Source organism: Idiotropiscis lumnitzeri, chromosome 7 (genome assembly GCF_059441095.1).
Source record: "Idiotropiscis lumnitzeri isolate Australia: NSW breed Sydney's pygmy pipehorse chromosome 7, RoL_Ilum_1.0, whole genome shotgun sequence".
NCBI lineage: Eukaryota > Metazoa > Chordata > Actinopteri > Syngnathiformes > Syngnathidae > Idiotropiscis > Idiotropiscis lumnitzeri.
This window is the reverse complement of record NC_142397.1, coordinates 12851598-12871808: the sequence shown is the minus strand read 5'-3', so window position 1 is coordinate 12871808 and position 20211 is coordinate 12851598. Positions and strand designations below refer to the sequence as shown.

The following is a 20211-nucleotide window of genomic DNA, read 5'->3' as shown; positions in this document are numbered from 1 at the left end:
TGCAGCCAACCTATTCAAGTTGATTTAAGATGAGGGATGAGATAATCCCTACAAATCGCAGGGCACATTTACAACCACAACCAGTCACACTTACGGTCACAGCTATGGACAATTTAGAGTCTTCACTGAATGTTTTTGTCAAGCGGAAGACATCCAAACTTGTCGGGGGAGCTGGAGCAGAGATGAGGAACAAGAACCTCAGATCTGTGAGACGCACTCTAAAAACACTCGAGTTAAAAAATAACACAATTTGGGGTCATAAATAATGAAGAATCCACTACTTGGGTCAATTTGATCGATGCCCTTGAGCAAATTACTGCCTCCATCAGATAAGCTCAAGAGGCCTTTTACTTTTTGTACAGCTTTCTGTCTTTGCATGTCGGTTTGATGTGGCCCTCTGTTATGTGTGGAACAGAAATGTAGACGTACAGCATTGCTTCAGTTAAAATCTACGTTGAGTGCTTTTAATGAGTCTAAAATATATTGATATCAAATTGGGTGTGTAGTGGCCCCTGTTCCTTGTGAAGGTGTTGGTAATGTGGTGGCAGGGAGAGAGAGAGAGAGACAGAGAGAGAGAGAGAGAGAGAGAGAGAGAGAGAGAGAAGAGAGAGAGAGAGATGGGGAGCGTGTCGACGAGCAGACGAGTGCAGACTGTCATGACGGCGTGCGCAGCGCTCGTTTAAAACCGCAGGATTTGGATTAGCCCGTGTGAGAGCCGATGAGCCTTGAGCGAGCGAAGGAGGGAGGGAGGAAGCAAGGGAGGAAAGGAGGGCGCTAAGGGCTGATTTTGATCTTTTACGGGCTCGAGCGGAGAAGAAGGGAGGTGCGAGGCACGGAGAATGGGCTATTTTGGACCCGGGCACTGAGCCTGCTCTTTGCGCGGTGTATTAGGCAGCCTTCGACGCAAGCAAATCGCTTCCCGCGGCCATCGCCAAGTCGCCGACGCCAACAGCCGACAGCTCCACCACTTGCTGTCAGGAAAGCGCCAGTTCCCGACAGCCTGCTCCACGCTCAAGTGCTCCTCGCTGGACATGAAAGTGCAGCAAGGCTGCAACTCGTCAGACATGGGCATCCCCGTCACCACCGAGGAAGAACTGCGCCGAAACAGCGTCATCACGCCCGAGGATGTGCTTGGCTTACAAAAGATCACCAAGAGTAAGTAGCCTTGTCTCATCGGAACCTGGATGTGTAATTGGCAACATGAGGGCGTGCGGTTAAATCCTCGCTGCTTCAGATTAGGGTTGCCCATCTGCTCCTGTGCCCTGTGTGTCACTTTATAGCGCATATAGCCTGCAATACGACATTTGCATTCAACGAGGTCTTCAGGAACCCTTAATGCACCATGGACAGCGACACCGAAAACTCTCTATTTACTTCTCAAGGAGACGCACCCAAAAGGGTAACACATTATGCATGTATGCAATCTCCGTTGAGAACAAAACCAACACTTGGGAAGGAAACTGTGACTTTTTTCCCAAGTTGAATACTAACCTGTGGATGGAATGCAACGAAAGAGAAAGAGACAGAGATGTAAGCCGCTGGTTAAAGGTCAGAAGTCAGCTGGATAAAATACAAAGTGGACATTCCGTGACGTCATGAGAGCACAGTACAGTTGCAGTTTATTGCAGAAAAAATGGGCAATACAAGACTATCCTGCAGGCTAAAATATTTCAAGTTGACAATTGATGACATTTGTGAAACACATTAACGAGTCAAAATAAGTCTGCAGACTTGTAAGATTCATGAAGTAAAATTCATTGCTACACAATATTTACATAATAGTTATGAGTGTGATTATTACGCTGGTCAACACATTTAAAATCGGAGATGCTAGGAAACTTTTCTAGACTCTTCCAGCCGATTCCGAATATATCCTAATTTTTTTTTCAAGCACATCACGTTTTCACAATAACAATAATATGTAATATCATAGTTTATTTAGTATTTACAGTATGAATTAAGGGTTCAGAAGGTTTGAATATTTTTCTGAAGTGTCAAAGCAATAAATTACAATGTAATACATATTATGCAAGCTTTTATAGGTCAAATTGAAAAGCAAAAAATTAAAATATCTAAAAACGCTGACGTGCGAGAAAAATAAATAAAGCATTTTTAAAATTAACTTCAAAGGTACTTTTTGGGCCATCATTTTTTAAAATTAATTAATTAATTTCTTTATTTTTTTTCATGCTGCATTTTTTTCAAATCCGACATGGCATCTTTCATACGTGGTTATAAATCGGATATGTATATGATGTGTCTGCAGTATGAATGCTCATCCATGCACATCTGACCCATACGTCAACAAAAGTCCAATGTACACTCAGCACGGGCGGGAAAAAGTGTTTGGGTGGGTGAATATTGACAGTCGTCTGTGAATCTGCAAATTTTGGGGGACTAACATTCTTGTATTTGTATTTGTCTTTATTTAATCCCACTTGAAACATGAAACATAAAGTTGACGTGCGGTGATAGTAGTAATACAGTCCCGCAGAGGGTTCATTTGTTACCAGCGGTAATGATGTGATGGCAATTTAGGGGATGTCCCCATTAAATGAGGAGATCGAAGAGCGTCGCCTCACCTCCCCGCCCCCCTAAAATATTTCGACCTCCTCCCGCCTTGCTATTCTAGCAGTATGAGACCAGTGCCTACAGGTGGCACCATATTTACTACTATTAACACTGTGCTACGTGATGTAATATTTTTCTTCGGTGCATGTCACTCCTGGTTGTGCTTTGTGCGCATGTCACATCACGGATATGTTACGTTCACACTTGAAATCACATTTTTTTAATGTGAATAAGTACATTTAAAAAATTCGTATTTAACCAAAAAGTCCGAATTGGTCCAAAGAACACAAATATCTTGGTGGGCAGGCAGGCATGGCCTCCTCTTGGGGCAGGTGTGCTATACAGTGCTTTTGAAAGTAATACTACTGTAACAACTTGTTTCATTTTAAGAAGAAATAACTTTTCTCTCTCTCTCTCTCTCTCTCTCTCTCTCTCTTTATATATATATATATATATATATATATATCTATATATATATATATATAATTTTATTTTTTGTGCATTTGCAACATGATGGCCTGTAGTATACTACCTGCAAAGGACCTTAACTCAAATGTCCTCTGGGAGAAAATAAACACTGAAAAAAAGCATTTAATGGACTATTGACATTCAGCTCCTGCTAATTGCAGTCTGATTATGTAATTGGCGTTTACGGACTTTTATTAATTAGTAGTAGCTTTCTTTTGTCCCTTTGAATAAATGTTTAACATTCAAAGTTACAAATAAACAAACATATTTACCTATGCTAGGGGTATGTATACCCGCAGAGTATGTAAACTTAAGAGCACAACTGCAAACACGGTTCCACCGGCCCTGTGGTCCTTGCCTGAGTGGAGAAACTATATCAGGGCTGCATCAGTGAGATAATACTTAAATCAGCCATGATGGTGCACTAATCTCACCTCAGCACTGACAACACGTAATCTGGATTATGTTTGGAGGACGGAAACACCATATTATGTACTAACATGGCACACAACAGGTAATTAATGGTGTTGTTTGTTCATTTTTTTTTTTTTTTGCTGTTGAGAATTTGAGAACATTTAAGAGCACAACTCAATTCATTTAATTTTCTGCTCGAAAAGACAGGAAAGTGCTGCCTGATGTCAGCGGAGCAGTGATTGCCTCAGTCGGTAGAGGCAAGGTCGTGTTTTAGGGGCAGCCCACAGGCAGCCAGTCATGGTGTCTCAGCGCGATTACTGAGACACCACACAGGCAGCCAAGCGCACCTCCGGCCAAAAAGCAATGCTGAGAAAGGGAAAATATAACATCATTCTCGTTCTTTTGACTTTCCAACCAAGCAGTTGATTGCTCCTACATTTGTTTGTTTTTCAGATGTCTGTCATTGTGTTTTTATTGTTATTTGTCTTTTTAGTTGCCATTAACTGTCACGAGAATGGACCTCATTCATTTGAAGTGATTCCCAGAACATTATTGTGCAGTGGGAGCTAATCAGTGTACGGGTGTACGATTGGTATCTCTCAACCAGTCAGCTGACTTCGCTTGTGAATTGAAAGTGTGCCGAGTGTGTGTGTGAAAAAATGTGAAAAAACGAATATATATATATAGGATTGTCGGCATTCATAGAAAATGTGACCATGGGATAGAATGGTCTTTTTTTTTCAGCCAGTCATTTGATCCAAATCTAACTACCAAAGTCATGGCCGTATGTGCTCATCACGTATTTAAGTACAATATATTGAAGCAATGGTGAGGCACTACCCAGCATGCTTTGCAGCACCCCTTGTAAATAGGTGCAGCTCTTTAGTTGCTGTTTTCTGAGTGTGTCTGTGATGTCTTGACAAAAGAACAAAGGAACAGGGTGGACATATAAGATTGAACAAGTGAGCGAGTCATTTGTGGAGTGTCTGGGCGTAAATTGTGGTCGATAGCAGCTGTTAAAGGAATGTGCATGCTGCTAACACTCGGGGGAATATAGCGACTGTACCATCTTTTAACCCAGTCCTTCTCAAATAGGGGGACGGCCCCCCCACTCCCGCGCATGTGATCTCTGAGAATATCCTTTTTTTTCCACACTACTGTCCAAAGACAGCTGGGATAGGCTCCGGCACACCAGCCACCCTTGTGAGGATAAGCGGCTCAGACAATTTTATAAACCAGTTCTACTATTTATAGATATAGATATGATATCGAGTTGAGGAGTGCAAAATATGTTCTTCTTACTGGGGGGGCATACAAAAAATATTTAACACACAGACAAGGGTGTTACAATATATTGATGTTATGTCAATACAGTAAGCCCTTGAGCATTTGACTTGGCATTTATTATTCATTTTGCATTTTTCAAGTTAACTTTATTGCATAACAAGTATTTAGAAGGTTGAGAACCATGCCAAGGGGGTTGCAACAACATAAACCCCAACAAATAATAATAATAATAATAATAATAATACAATAATATAATAATAATAATAATAACAATAATGATGATAATAATAATAATCATAATAATCATAATAATCATAATAATCATAATAATCATAATAATCATAATAATCATAATAATCATAATAATAATAATAAAGTCAAGATGCCAAAGTTTACGAAGCTGTCTCTGCTAGCATAGCCTTTCATCCATTTATTTTTCTCCTGCTTCTACTTACTGGAGCCCATCTACGCCAGCTTTGAGCATGAGGCAGCATTCAACCTGACCCGGTGGTCAGCCAATCACAGGGCACAAAGAGATCGACAACCACTCATGCTCACATTCACACCTATGGATAAATGTAGAGTCTTGAATTAACCAAACACATTTTAGGAATGCACAGAAGCATGTGAAACTCCACAAAGGACAAGATTTGAAGAACTGTGAGGCAAACATTCCAACCAGCCAACTACCGTGCTGCCTTGCAAAACATAAAACAATGATTATATTTTCATTATTGTGTTCACTGCTTTCTTGTTGAGAGTATCAATGGGTTGACAAGAGAGAAAGTTAAAAACATTTCCGATGGCAAACAAAGTCTCTAAAATGTAGAGAGAAGACAACTACTTTTTTTTCCCGATTTCTTACTCCTTCCTCAGAAAGGTATGTTTACATGTTCTTCTATAAAACCGCTCATGTGTAATTACGGCGAACTGTAATTTGGCTGTCCAACAATAAAAAGAAAGATTATCCTTTCTAACCTCTCCCTGAACCCAAAAGAGTGCCAAGGTGCCGACGGGTGCTGCTGAAGTGAGACATGACACAGCCTGCCATATACACGAGTGCACTGTACCATGTGAACATGCAGTTGTAATGCTAATGTCACTGCGGCCTGCCCCTGGCTATGGATTAGCGTGCGTGTGTCTAGGAGTGTGCGTTATGCGCATACGCACCTGCCTTCAGGTAAAGGTTTGTGGGAGAGTCCACTGGACAGGAACATGTGTTGTGGGAAGTCAATCCTTGTCTGTAATTCCACGCTAATCGCTGGGATTAAAGAGCTATACGTGGAATCTCACTTTGCTCTTTAACAGTGTCGCATCCCGGTCGTGTTTGTATGAACAAGTTAGGTATGGTTTAAAATCTAAATAATGTTGAGGAAAGGCAACCACAAATATAATAGCTTTTGGAAGACTTCATATATGTTTTTCCAGAAATGATCGACAGAAGAACATAGGGATTGTTGGCACAACGGGGGGATGCAGTCAGTACTTGCCAGAAATTCCTGCAGGTGTTTTAATGTTGAACAGTTTTCGTCTTGTCTTTTTACCACTTTTTGGAGGCACGTCCAGGTCAAGCTCTATTTGACTACTTGGTGCGGACAAAAATGAATTTAAACAATTTTTTTTGTAAAGAAATAAATTAAAAAATGAAAATGCTTTAAAAAGATTAAAACTGACTTCACCTTCATATTCTATTTATAAAACTATTATTACAGTGAGCATGTCCTTTGTTTTCATCTTGGTCAATTAATATCATACATAAGATTTCAAGGGTTTTACATTTATTTCAGTTTTGCTGAAAGATCAAATAGTAAAATTGTCATTTACCTGACTATTACACAACATTGCACAAATAACCAAATACTAAAAAAAACTAATAAGATCTAAACTAAAATGAAAGCATTAAAAAAAAAACTAACTGATAAAAAACTTAAAAAAGAGCCCTGAAAACGAACTCTCTCACTATCAGAATTATAAATTACAACCAATTAAAAAAAAATTTAAAAAAAACAAATGAAAACAAACTATTATGAGCCTGTGTGGCATGCATTCTCTTAATGTTTGATGAGTTCATTTCTAACCCTTATGGCAGTCGTCTCCAACCTTTTTTTTTTTTTTACCACACATGGGTTTCATGTAAAAACATATTTCGATGGACTGAAATTGAAACCAATAAAAAATAATTTGTGAGCCTGTCGCAACATATTAAGAAGATTGAGTTTAGTGTGTGCGCGTCAACAATTCAAACAATAAAACTGTACCTCAACAAGGTCGGCCAATATTGTCTCTGTAGAACGGCTTTCATCTTGAAGCCGTAGGCTCTTCTTCTCTTTCATTATTTGGGCTTATTTTCCTTTTTAAAGAAGCTCTCCAGTCATGTTTCATGCGTGCATGCTTTGATGAGAGTTTTGACAGTGGCACAGATGGATTCACCTGATTTTCAAAACAAAAATTCTTTCAGAGATGATCAATAAAATATTTTTTTTGTTCTGCCATGAAACACAGTAATGCATTCCAGAGGAGTATGAAAGTGTAACTGTTTTTCCAAGATCAACAAATTCTTGTTCTCTAACTTTGTAAGTGTTCAGGGAATTTTGAGGATACGACCCCAGTTTCAACTGAAAATATGTACCGCCAACTATGATCCCAAATCCATTTAATATATTCTTAAACTCATGATGCAAATTGACATTAAAAAAATGGCTGACAGATTTGATTTTGAAAAAAAATGTACCGAGAGATAATGTGCATGCGCATGTGGTGAAGCTTCAGTAATTTCCACAAACAACTCAGACTAAACTTCCACCTCACTGAAACCCGAAGCTTATGCCTCAGTTAAGAGATGTTGAGAGAGATGTTGAGTCACCTCAACAACTTTCATGACACCAATTGCTACTTTCCTATTTAGCTAGGGCTTTTGCACCATCTTGTGGAATCTTTCGGCATTACAAAAAAGTGTACAGTGAATAGGTGAGTTTAGCAAGGTGTAGCACACCAAAATAAATAAGTAAATAGGTGTAGATATTTGTCAATAGAGGTCTAGGAATAGATTGGTGTTAAATATATCCCGGAAAATAAATTAATGTACTACAAATTATTCCATTGGATGTTGTTTTCTTCTCACCTTGACATTTATCCTCTTAAAATTCTGAATATACTTCTGTTTTGGTAATACCTCTTGTTCTCTTGAGATGCCATAACAGTCAAAGGAGAAGGCCTCAGGTATGCACCTTCATCAAGTCCCTGAAGTGAAACAGTTCATTTGCATAGACCCTTCGCCTAGCCCAGAATTGCCTTTTATTTGCTGCTGCACACCAAATGAGCAGAGCAGTCAGGTGGATGAGGGCAAAGAAGACGCTAAGTGAGCTGGCACTACTATCAAAAGGGTTGCTAGGGGACCATGATGAAGGAAATTAAGTGGAGCTTTTTTTAGTGTGTGTGCATGCTTGTGTGTGTGTGTAGCAATTATTTTACATGTAACAGGAAGGAGTTACCTGTAATGAGCTCAGATACAATAGCTACATAAAAAAATCTTTTCCAAGATGATAACGTTCGTTTTATCAAAACTAAGAGGTATTAATGTATATAGGGTACATGTTGGAGCGTACACAAAATCATTTATACTGAGGACCCGCAGAAAGGCAAAAAAAGCACAAGGAAAATATGCAAACCTCACACGGCAGGGCCAGAGCTAAGATTATAGACTCCAAACTACTGAAGTATGACGCAGATATGCTAAGCATTAGACGACAGAGCAGCCCTACAAATTTCAAGTTGCAATTTTGTTTTCCTGGAACAAGTGCAAGGGCAAGCAAGTATTACTGTTTTATTGTAACTATAGGTTAAGCAATCTTTGGAGAAAAAAAAAAAACATAAAACCAATGTCCACTAAATATTAATGTTTTATGGGCAAAGGAAGAATTGTTTTTATTCATCATTTTTAAATTTTCATTTATGACCATGACATTAGTTTTGCAGTGACGAATCCTAACGTGCATCACTGCCGCCTAAAGGATTTACCGGAAGTGGAACACTCAATTTTTGTGCCGCTTTGCACTGGGTGAGCTAGAAAAGAGGACAATACAAAACAATACAACTTTATTTATCTGGCACATTTCACAACAGCTGGAGCTGTAACAAAGCACTTTCTCTCGGTCATTATTACTGTGAGCAGCTTTGTAGCATCTTTGTTCAGCAATACAGTGGCGTGCGAAGCTCAGAAGATGGGTCGGCAGATGTTTTTTGAAGTTGAGCCCCGCCTATATCACAGCAGTATGCCAATTCAACATGCAAATGTATCTCTTATCAATTGTATTGTGAAACTTTCTGAGTAGGGATACAAAGGGGCAGGAATTCTTATGTTCTGGTGCTACTTTGGTTTGTCCTCGGGCGAGGTATGCACTCGAGCGACCTCAAGAGAAATTGGAGAATTTTGTTACGTAAGCCTGAATAAATAAGAAACAAGATGACACATAAATGTGGAAATACCCTCCAAACAGGGTTTGTTATTATTATTATTATTATTTTTTTTTTTTACTTTTACCTTTCTGCTATTTGGCTTTGGCCTGGAGCTCTGCTGCTCACTGACTGTATGTTTGTCACAGAAAATGAATCGACAGAGTACAGTGGAATGTCAAAGGTCGTACCCAATGTCTATTGGACTTTTATTCAATGGCAGTTGATCGGATTTGGAAACAACAACAACTTTTCCGCCAAGAAATAATGAAAATGTAAATTATCTGTTCCAAAATCAAACTTTCACAATCATAATACCCTAACTTAATACAACAGCAAGTTTTTTTTTGTAGCATTGATAACGGTTGAAATAACCAATTACTATACTTTAAAACTAAATGGAATAAGGTGTACATAAAAAAAAATATCCTTGATTTTCAACATTATATGCTGTTAATTTTCACACTCAACAGCACACATCTCATTCTGTTATCATAGCACGTGTTTTGAAAGGGCAGACACGAACCATTGCTCCAAATATCTGCCGAGCAGCACAGTAAAGCTGTCATGGTTAAAACCGCTTTGCGTGGAAAGGCCGTGAAGACTCACGTCATTTTTTTGGTAACAAGAATCTCACCCTGACACAGACTGGATTCGTCAGTATAATGCTGCCTTGGATTGACACATCATTTTATCTTGTTATTTCTCATTCCATATTAATATTTCATGTATATTAATTGCAATTGGATTACCATCAGTGACCCCACTTATATAAATGAATTTCACGGTTATATCCCTTTTTGTATGAAGTGCATAATACCTTCTATCCATTAATACTGCTTATCCTGTTTAGGGTCACAGAGCAAATGTAGACACAAATAAACATTTACACTTCCATTTTTAGCATCACCGAGTGGGAAATTAAAATAAACTGCCTACACTGACGTCAGGTGAACGAGCCCACTACACCATCAGTGACTTAAGCGAAAAAAAATCCATTCATCCATTTTTCGACATCATCCTCAACTGGTCGCCAGCCAGTCAATCGCATTCACCCAATTTATAGTCTTCAATTAGGAACCTGACATGTGTTTTTCCAAGAGAAGATGGATTACCCCGCAAAAACCCGCACAAGCCCAAGGAGAACTTTCAGGCCTCAGAACTGTAAGGTAGATGTTAGAACCACTCGTCCACAATGCTTCCATAAATGAATAAAACCCCTTTGCAATATACCTTAGATTTAATATGACAAGTTATGAAAAAATGTATGTGAGGGTAAACAGTTCGTTTCATCACTAATCTATTGTTACTTTTGAAAATCCTAACAAAGCTCTATCTTAATCAGATTGTTTGGCAATTCATTTCACAATATGTATAGGATTTTTGTTCACTGAACCATACTGGCCTTTCTCGCATTTTGATTAGCCTAATTAAAGAGGAAGTCAAGTAAAAAATGTCAGGTCACGACCGTCACGGCTCGCTCGTTTTCTGAGTTGGGTTTCGTGATGTGTGCAGTGTGATGTCACTTTCAGTTAACAGTAAGTGAAAGTACATCGCAAAATGGCCGCCCCCTGAGATGGATAAAAACAGGTTGATTTTTCTGCTTCATTCATATTCCACAAGCACAATATGAATTTGCATACTGAGGGCACATAAACTGTTCTTAAATTCTGAATTCTGGTTTCAACAGAGGAGTGAAAAATTAGATATCATCATCATTAGATGATGCATTTTCACTCAAAATCATTTTGAAATTATATAGTTCAATCTGAATGGCATATTCTTATCGATGCGACTTTTCATCTCGACACTGCCTACAATGTAAACTCTGCAAGATGTAAACATCCTGTAATAACATTATAGATGAGTCAGCATTTAAGCGCTTATGGTGTGGATTAGCCCCTCAGTGAGAAAAAGGTAGGTGATATCAACATATTTGCAAGACACAACTAGCCTTGTAGCATTCTGAGTGAACCATATAGCTAACAGAGGCTATCTGTCATTTAGATGAAGACATTTCTGCATCTTGTCATCGTCCAATGAGCTTCTTCTGTGTTGAGAGTTCTGGACAGAGTGAAGACTTACATTAATATTCTCCCACTCCCCAAACTGGCAATAGCGGGTGTTGCATCAAAGCGACCACTCTAAACCCTCTTTGAGAGTTTTTGGAGGGCAACATAAAAGGGATGTTGGAGTTTTTGCGAGGGGGTATCTTGAGAGAAATTTCTGCACTATGTGATGTTTAGCATCAGTGCACATAACTTATTTATTACTTTTAGACGGCTTTGACGTGGAAGTGTAACTAAAGAATCAATATGTGCAGACGTAAACATTTGCATACATTTTGTGTTCATTTCTCCTTGTTTTATTTTTACAACAAAAATCATTCCTCAATGCATTGACCTGTTCATAGCATATACATGTGATAGTAAAAGTCTACACACCCCTGTTTTATTTTTAAATTGTTTTTCATATTTAATAAAATGAGACCAAGAACGTTTTGCACAATTAAGGTAACCTATAAACTGTAACTGAAATGTACTTATTTATTTTGAGTTTTTAGAGAGGAAGAAGTAAAATTAAACAACTAAGATAATGTGGTTGCACAAAGGTGTGTGCCTTGTTTTAATTTGAGGGGTGGCTGTATTAAGGACTAACCACTAATATTCAAACTCATTTGAACTGGAGTCAGTGCTGCTCATTAACCGCAAATCGTTTTCAGCTGTACTCGTTGGGTTTTCCTGACACTTTGAAGTCACATCTCACAGCACAGAGCGCTTCCACAGCATCAGAGGAAAGTCATGGTTCAAAGGTATCACTCAGGAGAAGGGTACAAAATAATTTCCAAGGCATTAAATGCACCACATAACTCAGTTATTATGTAGAAAATATAGTACTATGGTGGCATTAACAAGAACTAGATGACCCTCCAAAATGATAAAAAGGATTTTTGGCAAGTGCCGGTTGTTGAGAAGCAGTACATGTGACAACATGTGACAGCTCAGATCGTCTTCATATGTCTGGGCTATGGTCTAATGAAACCAAGGTTGAGATTTTTGGCCAAAATGTATGTTTGACGCAAACACAACACTGCTAATCAGAAAAAGAGCTTCAGTAAAACAGTGGTTGGTAGCATCTTTTTCTTCAGCTTGAACTGGGGCCTTAGTTAAGGTTGATGGAATTATCACAAACCCTTAAAGATGACGACGAAGAGGAGCCAGGGTTATAATAGTTTGGGATATTTAATTCTAGTTGGTTATTTTGCACTTTTTTTTAAATTATGTTAGTTTCAATTCATTTTTAGAGGCTTGGTTGGCTTTCATTCATTTTGATTAGTTTTTATTTTTTCCAAAATGCTTTGTTGTAGTTGTTTTAGCTTTAGTTTTTTAAATATATTGAGTATTTGTCAAGTGCAAGAATTCTCAAACAACTGAACTTTTTATTTGTGAATGAAAGCAATACCAAAATAAATTTATATTGAACCCAGTATGCTCATGAAATTATATTAATTGCCAAAGATTAAATATTATAAATATTATTATGATTATAGCTAGTTTTAGTTAATTTTAGTTAATTTTACTAATGTAAAATGTAGTTTCAATTATTTTATTTTTTTTTAAAGCGTTTATTTTTTCAGTGAATGATTTTTTTTTTCTATTTTTTTGTTTTTTATTTGTTTTTGTTTTAGTTAACTTTGAGAGGAACTTCATCTATCAGTTTTGGAATGCTCCAGGTGAGCCCAAGAGATCTCTGCACTGTAGATGCCACCACAATCTGACTGATTTGAAGCATTTTTGCATAGAAGAGTGGGTAAATGTTGCCACATCAAGATGTGCCACATTGATAAAAGACAGAGGGCTGAGTTTGAGGGTGTGCATATACAGTAAATGTAACTAGGTTATTCTACTTTTTAAATTTTTTTCCTGTAAAAGATTTTTTTGGGGGGGTTGAGTTGCATAGGTTGTAAGTCACTTTAATTGTGTAAAAAGTTCTACTGCCTCTCTGTCAATGGTGTCTGTTGACAGTCTGCAGTGTTTCTACTTATTTTAAGTTCAACTAATATGAATTTAAACGTTTGTGTGTTTACTTGCTCAGAGTCAACTGGGATAGGCTCGTGCTCAACCCAACGAGGAATAAATATTAAAGAAAATATATGAGTGGAAGTAAAATAGAATTATTGCAGTCATGTCATGTCACTATCCACACCGCTTATCCTGTACAGGGTCGCGGGAGGGTGCTGGAGCCTATCCCAGCTGACTTCGGGTGAATGGCCAGTCACAGAGCAGACATAGACACCGTCACTGAGTGGGAACTGAACCCACGCTGCCCGCTCACAACTCGGGCGAGTGTACCACTACACCATCAGTGACACTGTTGCATTAATAGTGAAACCTTAATAATGAAGTGCCATTTTTACATTGAGAGTCCGCACATTCATTACACTCACTGAAAATGCCAATCAAAGCACGTCATGCTAATAAACTTTGACAAGAGTAAAACATTGGATGATTACCACGAGACATAATCCATTTGCAATAACATTCTGGACCCAAACAATCATGTCAAGGCATGTAAAAATATACACAGTCCATCAAAACATTATAAATAGCTCTCTCCATATGACCTCGTTCACACTGTAGGTCACCTTAAGCCCAGGTGTCAACGATAGTGTGCTTTATTTTATTAAAAGGTCTATAAATAACTTCAAGCAGGTGGCTAAAACCCGTGTGGGCCATCTGCTCTTTAACCCCCACAAATACTAAGATGATGCAATATGTGGATTGGTGTACAAATACAGGAACACGCAACACTGAGGCTTCCTCAGGTGTTTATCTTCTGTTTATTTTTTTTTTCTTTCCACAATGAATGTAATTCTATATGAGAATGTCCATTCTAAAGGTATTACGCAACATGGGACGGTCAAAATAGACTTTCCAAGGTGCGTCCATTGCCACTGGTTCGTCCATGTGATGGTAAAACACAATAAGCCTCTTATATCTAATCCTCCTCCCATGTTGGCAAAAGAGGGTTTCACGCACACACGCTCAGTCGTCGAATGGGGAAAAAGGGTCTCATTCAAGCTGGTTTCCCAAGCGGGACATTCAAAATGTACACAAAATTATGGAGGGATCTTCAGGGTTCTAGGGCAGCGTAGTGGATTGCACAATCTAACTGCCTAGTAGTCAAAAGGTTCTCGATTGATTTCAACACTGTGCAAGTTTAGTTTATGTGAGTTTATCCTTTTTCTTCTCTGTTTCAGACTACCTTTGTTCACCAGAGGAAAACGTCCACATGATCGACTTCACCAGATTTAAAATCCGTGATATGGAAACAGGAACGGTCCTGTTTGAGATCACTAAACCTCCTGCACCAGGTCAGCTCATAACATTTCACAAATACTGTTCACGAGGAACGCAACTTTGTAAATAGCTCTGAGCTTAGTGCAAATCTTGCCTAACCTTTTTTTTCTTTCTTCCAACACTTACGGGTTACTGAGAAGGGCTTCCAGTTTGATACATGCATGTGCAATAACAGATTTGCTCTAATGACCTCATCTATGAGAAGACACTGATGATGTGAATGATTTCTCAGAGTCACAGTAATTATCAACAATGATTAACAATGTAGCAATCCAATAAATCATCCCCCACTTAGTTCCTGTAAATCTCGGCAAGTGTTTGCATTTTCAAAATATCCCTTCAACTCACCAAGAAATCGCAATTTTCTTTCATTGGTGAGCTATTTTTAGGCTACTCATGTGATGGCACATGTGACATCAGCTATAGTGGAACCTCTGAGGTTGAACCCCAGTTTTTCTCCTCATAGCACAAAATGAAAATTGAAGTAAGTAGAGTTACAATAATTAACTATAAAAGGAAATGTTTTAAGTATCATTTCGACATGCCTTCACTGCAATACAAGTGTAAAGATCAGTTAACATCCGCAATCATTCAATATTAAAACAATAAAACGCTTCTAGGACACTATAACGGCTAATGGAAACGTAAAATCAATAAAACACTGCAGCTACGTTGATGACTCGTGAGGTCACAGCTGTATGACAGCTTTATGTCACTAGCAACTAATGTTGGCAGTGTAAATTCCCTTTGTTCTCTTTTCATGTTCTTCTTTTGAGAACACTTTTTGTGCAGGCTAATATGGAAAGCAATTTTCGCAGTTATTCAATTTACTACTTGTGCTCAGAATTGTGGTGAGGCAGAACTGGGCACTAGTTGACATTTGTGTTCCACTCGTCCTGATGGTGGTACGCTAGATCATAACTTGTTGAATATTAAGTCACTAGTAGTACTAGTAGAATGCAGATGTCAACTTGTGCTCACTAGTAATAAATATTTATTCTACTATTCTGTCTCATCGTTATACTAGAACACACATAAATATTATACAGTGATGGAATTCGGAGGTGTCACTGTGTTGAAATGGATTGTTTTAACTTTATTCCTTGCAAACTCACAATTATATCATTTATTCATAGCAGGAGGCAGAAAGCAATGTGACCCCAACGCCGGGCGCTTTGTTCGCTATCAGTTCACCCCCGCCTTCCTACAGTTGCGGCAGGTCGGAGCTACGTAAGTCTGCCTTCTGCTTGTGTGAGAGGGAATTAAAACAAAGAATGGTTATGAGAGAGAGCGAAAGAGAGAGAGAGAGAGAGAGAGACTGTCAAAAACTGAAGGATGCACTTGTGTGCTCAGTCCGGCTGCGTTACCTGAACAGTCAAACAGGATGCAGTAGGAGGTTGTGTGGGCTGACAAGTGAGAACATACGAAACAGACATGCTGTCAATGCTTCTGTGCGGTGCTGGTCAATGATTATTGAGAAACAACTATGCCTTTTAGTAAGCCCATGTTGGCAACTTTTAGGTAACTCAACACCATCATATGAGATTTGAAGCCTTACTTTTTACAAAGCAAAGATGAATCAGTTAATTGGAACATCACATTAAATTAGCAGTGCAAAACTACATTGTTTCATTGTTAACCGTCGCTGACGTGTTAGTTTAATATGTACCTCTGCTTGGCCATTTTGATTGTCCTTTAAAAATATATAAACTGAGCTTGATAGAGAAAAATGGGCCATCTTGGCAGGAGAGGTACTTTAACTTCATTTTTACTTTCATTATTTGTTCTTAAATTCTACAAAAAAGAGTCGCAACTGAACCCCGGATCCCGAAAGCTCATGCATGATATTAATTAACAAAAAATGAAAACTAAGGACATTTTTACGAAATAGTTAATTTTATGAACATAAGATGTAGTTTCAGCAATTTTTTTTTCAAGGCATTTTACTTTTTAATTTTGTTTATGAAAATATATATTTTCATCATTTTTGTTTTAGTTATTTCATGAATTTTTGTTTGTTGGATGGATGGATGGATGATGGATGGATGCATGGATGTTGCAATAGTAGCTTCGCTTTTATATAGCGAGCTACAAGCAAAAATGCATGTGTATGCATTTTACACACCTTACTTTGACTGTGTGGGCCTCTTGTGTGCGCAGGGTGGAGTTCACAGTGGGCGACACACCCATCAACAACTTCCGTATGATCGAGAGACACTACTTTCGCGACCAGCTGCTCAAGAGCTTTGACTTTGAGTTTGGCTTCTGCATGCCCAGCAGCAAGAACACATGCGAGCACATCTACGAGTTCCCCGCTCTGTCAGAGGACATCAGTAAGCACAATCACACACATCGCATGCGGAAATTCATATGCAGCTCAAGGTCATGTACGAGTCCTCACTAGAAACGCATTTCAGTGTAACGGTGTTTCCCAAACTTTTCTAAATTATGGCGCTGTTTTCATATTGGAAAAATCTCATGGTTCCCCACCAATTCATCCATTATCTGTTCCGCTTCTCCTCACAAGGGTCGAGGGGGTGCTCTAGCCTATCCCAGCTATCTTCTGGCAGTAGGCGGGGTACACCTTGTACTGGTTGCCAGCCAATTGCAGGGTACACAAAGACACATTACCATCCGCACTCACACTCACAATTTAGAGTGTTCAATCAACCTACCAGGAGGAAACCTTAGTACCCGAAAAAAAAACAAAAACGCAGGCACGGGGAGAACACGCAAACTCCACACAGAAAGGATGGACCCGGGATCGAACCCAAGACCTCTGTTCTGTGAGGCCGTCGTACTAACCTGTCTGTCACATTGCCACCACCCACCACGTCACTGCCATCGATGAATGAATAAAGATATATTTTAAATAATTTGCAGACAAATTACGTCAAATTTGACGATATTTCCCTGCACACTAGTGTGCAAAACCTGGTTGGGAATCACTGCACTTGTAAAATGACTAGGACGGCCGTGAATTCGCAAAAGGGCTCGGTCGCTCTCCTCCATAAATTACATTGGTTCACCGTGCCACTTGTGACGTGCTACATGTTAAACTCATGGAATTGTATCACGTCACTTGTTGTACTAGTAGCATGCAGTTGTCAGCGAGTGCACAGTTCAGGTTGACTAGTAACATTTTGTTGTTCTATTTGTGTGCTCTAGTCATTTTACGGGTGCACAGAAATTCTGTGGTGGGAAGCAATAGTAAAAAAAAAATTCTGAATTAAAAATGATTGTTGGTAGCAAGTGCGCTGAAATGTCTTACTGTAGTGCATCCTAGTACATGAACCATAAACTGCAGTCCCACAACTTGCCAAGCGTTATTCCATTATCGCAATTTTATTCACAACTTGACAAAGCTCTCAAACCTAAATCTCAAATCTTTTGTGTTCTCTCTCTTTCAGTGCGCGAGATGATCCTGCATCCTTATGAGACACAGTCTGACAGCTTCTACTTTGTGGACAACAAATTAGTGATGCACAACAAGGCAGACTACTCCTACAGCGGGGGCCCATAGAAACACCATTTCCTCCTCCTTCCTTAGACATTATCAACTCAGCCGTTACCACTTCAGGACCCGAAATAGAAGAACCCACAGACGTCTGATTTCTGTTAGCTCCTCGTGTAGCAATGTACACCAGTGAGCATACAGGTGTGTGTGTGTGTGTGTGTGTGTGCGGCCGGCACATGTGTTGTGCATACAGTACATATCAGTTCTTTAGATGGACATCGGTTCATTTCCATTGTGTGTTTTTTTTGATAGGCAGTTATAGCTCAAGATCACAAAATTGTCTTTACGGGGTCTGATATTTATATAGTTTGTACTACTGATGGATTCTATTTCTGATTGCACACGTCACATGACTCAGCCCCAATATGACTCAGCTCAGAATGACAAACAAGTGTCAGCATGTGTGAGTGTGTGCGTGTGCGTGCGTGCGTGCGTGTATCATTTTTGTTTGTTTTCAGGTTCATAGCACTATTATGTCTAGAGTATTTTTCAAATGAGTAGCCATTTTGAATTGTCAGACAGTATACATAGAAATTTTGATATCCAGTACATACATTCTAGTACGGAACTCAGCGTATACATTTGAATTATGAAATTAAGTGTTGTATGAATTTTATGTCCAATTTTGAAAAGTGAAATTACATCATTGCAATAAATATGGGACTTTTTCCGAAAATCAGTTTTTTTTTGTTTTTTTTTTTACTTATTGTCTTTCACATTTTAGAGGCACATGCCTGTTGAAATCATCTAATATATGCATGTTAAATTACTTTGACGCGCTTGACACAATTCAAATGTATTTTCTTATCAATTAGCTAAGGTGGAAGCATTTGCACTAAAGTGTCTTTACTGCCATCCTCTGTGCAAACTGCATCATTACCTTGAAACGTTATTAAGCTTTTTTTTTTTTCAACAAACAGAAAAAAGCTATATTTCTCGGAAATGTTCATAATAGTCACAGTAGTAGTAAGTGAGGATAAAGTTTTTGAAATATTTAGCAACTTTTCAGACCGCTCTAGCAACTATTTTCCAGCAAAAATGACAATATTAGTCCCAAAGTTAGCATTAGCAATATTCTTATGGCGGGAAAAAGGCCAAGAAGATTTGGCCTGGTAATACTGTATGCAAATCTATAGTTTACGTATACACAATACATGCAGTATTAAATCATTATTGTATCATTAATATACCTCACCATCAATAATATTATACTTCCAATTGATTTTAAGATTTTCACTTTGTATTTATCTTCACCTTCGTATAACATGGCTTGCGACTTGCTTGAAACAATAACTTGACTCGACTTGTTTGAAATTTAGTGGTGACTCAACTTGACTTGCTTGATTTTTTCCACAGTAACTTGAGACTTGAAGGTGACGACTCGAGACTTGCTTGTGACTTACTCACACCTCTGATAAGAAGTTTTATGGGGAAAGCCCAAGTATATACATTATTGCGTCATTTAGAGCGTCCTGATCCTCAAGATGAATCTCAAAATTTCCATTTTTTTATATTGACTATAGCTGGTGTATAGACAACAACAGTTCCCATGCAGGCAATATTTATTTGTACTATTCGTTGTTTCCTTGATGTTTAATCAATATGCACCTCAGAGCAAGGCACTTGACCCTTTTTTGCCGGTCAGTCCCCCGCCCTCCGGCCGCTATCTCAGTCCGGTTCCGACCTCGACTCTCCGGCCTTATTCATGAAAATTGTGGGCCCCGGACTCCGTAGCACCCCTCCCGTTTTGTAATGGTATGCCCCAGTAGAAGTCGGGAGGGGCAGGTTTTGTGATGTCAGAACAAGGAAATCGAGGCACGCTTGCACGCACACCACGCCCCCCGCCCCAAAAATGGGCGTCCAGAGCGCTGGACCATTCCGCCCCAAGGAGGGACTGCCCAGCTCTGATTGACCTATTGCTGATGCCAAATGCGTTCATATTTTGCCCTCATTTTGGTCATATACCAAATATTTTATGGTAAAATATGTGATTCAAAGGCAATCGACGATGAAAGATAACGTTAATATGAAAAAAAAAGCAAATACAATAAAATGTTATTGTGAGATAATTAAAGTAAAATTATATTCTATGGATACATTTTTTTTATAGTTGTATAATATACTACAATAATTTTTCATGGT

The 20211-nt window shown here is 38.7% G+C and overlaps 1 protein-coding gene across 2 annotated transcripts; it reads left to right on the top strand.

The window, feature by feature from the left end:
- The first annotated feature begins 638 nt into the window (after positions 1-638).
- unc119a1 (unc-119 lipid binding chaperone a1) lies at positions 639-18748 on the top strand. Of its 2 annotated transcripts, none has more exons than XM_088300808.1 (5): positions 639-1155; positions 14453-14566; positions 15692-15782; positions 16713-16885; positions 17963-18748. In XM_088300808.1, exons 1-5 carry the CDS (start codon positions 1032-1034, stop codon positions 18073-18075), a joined length of 615 nt encoding a protein of 204 aa, XP_088156934.1. In that variant the 5' UTR covers positions 639-1031; the 3' UTR covers positions 18076-18748. The 2 variants fall into 2 exon arrangements, with proteins under 2 accessions (XP_088156934.1, XP_088156931.1); XM_088300805.1 differs by having other exon boundaries at positions 640-1155; positions 15689-15782.
- Positions 18749-20211: the final 1463 nt, after the last annotated feature.

Excerpts from the sequence above, each read along its gene's own strand:
- unc119a1 (XM_088300805.1), top strand. The coding sequence starts at position 1,032 with ATGAAAGTGCAGCAAGGCTGCAACTCGTCAGACATGGGCATCCCCGTC. Across the intron at positions 14,567-15,688 it reads CACTAAACCTCCTGCACCAG|CAGGAGGCAGAAAGCAATGT; the intron begins GTCAGCTCATAA and ends ATTTATTCATAG. Across the intron at positions 16,886-17,962 it reads CGCTCTGTCAGAGGACATCA|TGCGCGAGATGATCCTGCAT; the intron begins GTAAGCACAATC and ends TCTCTCTTTCAG.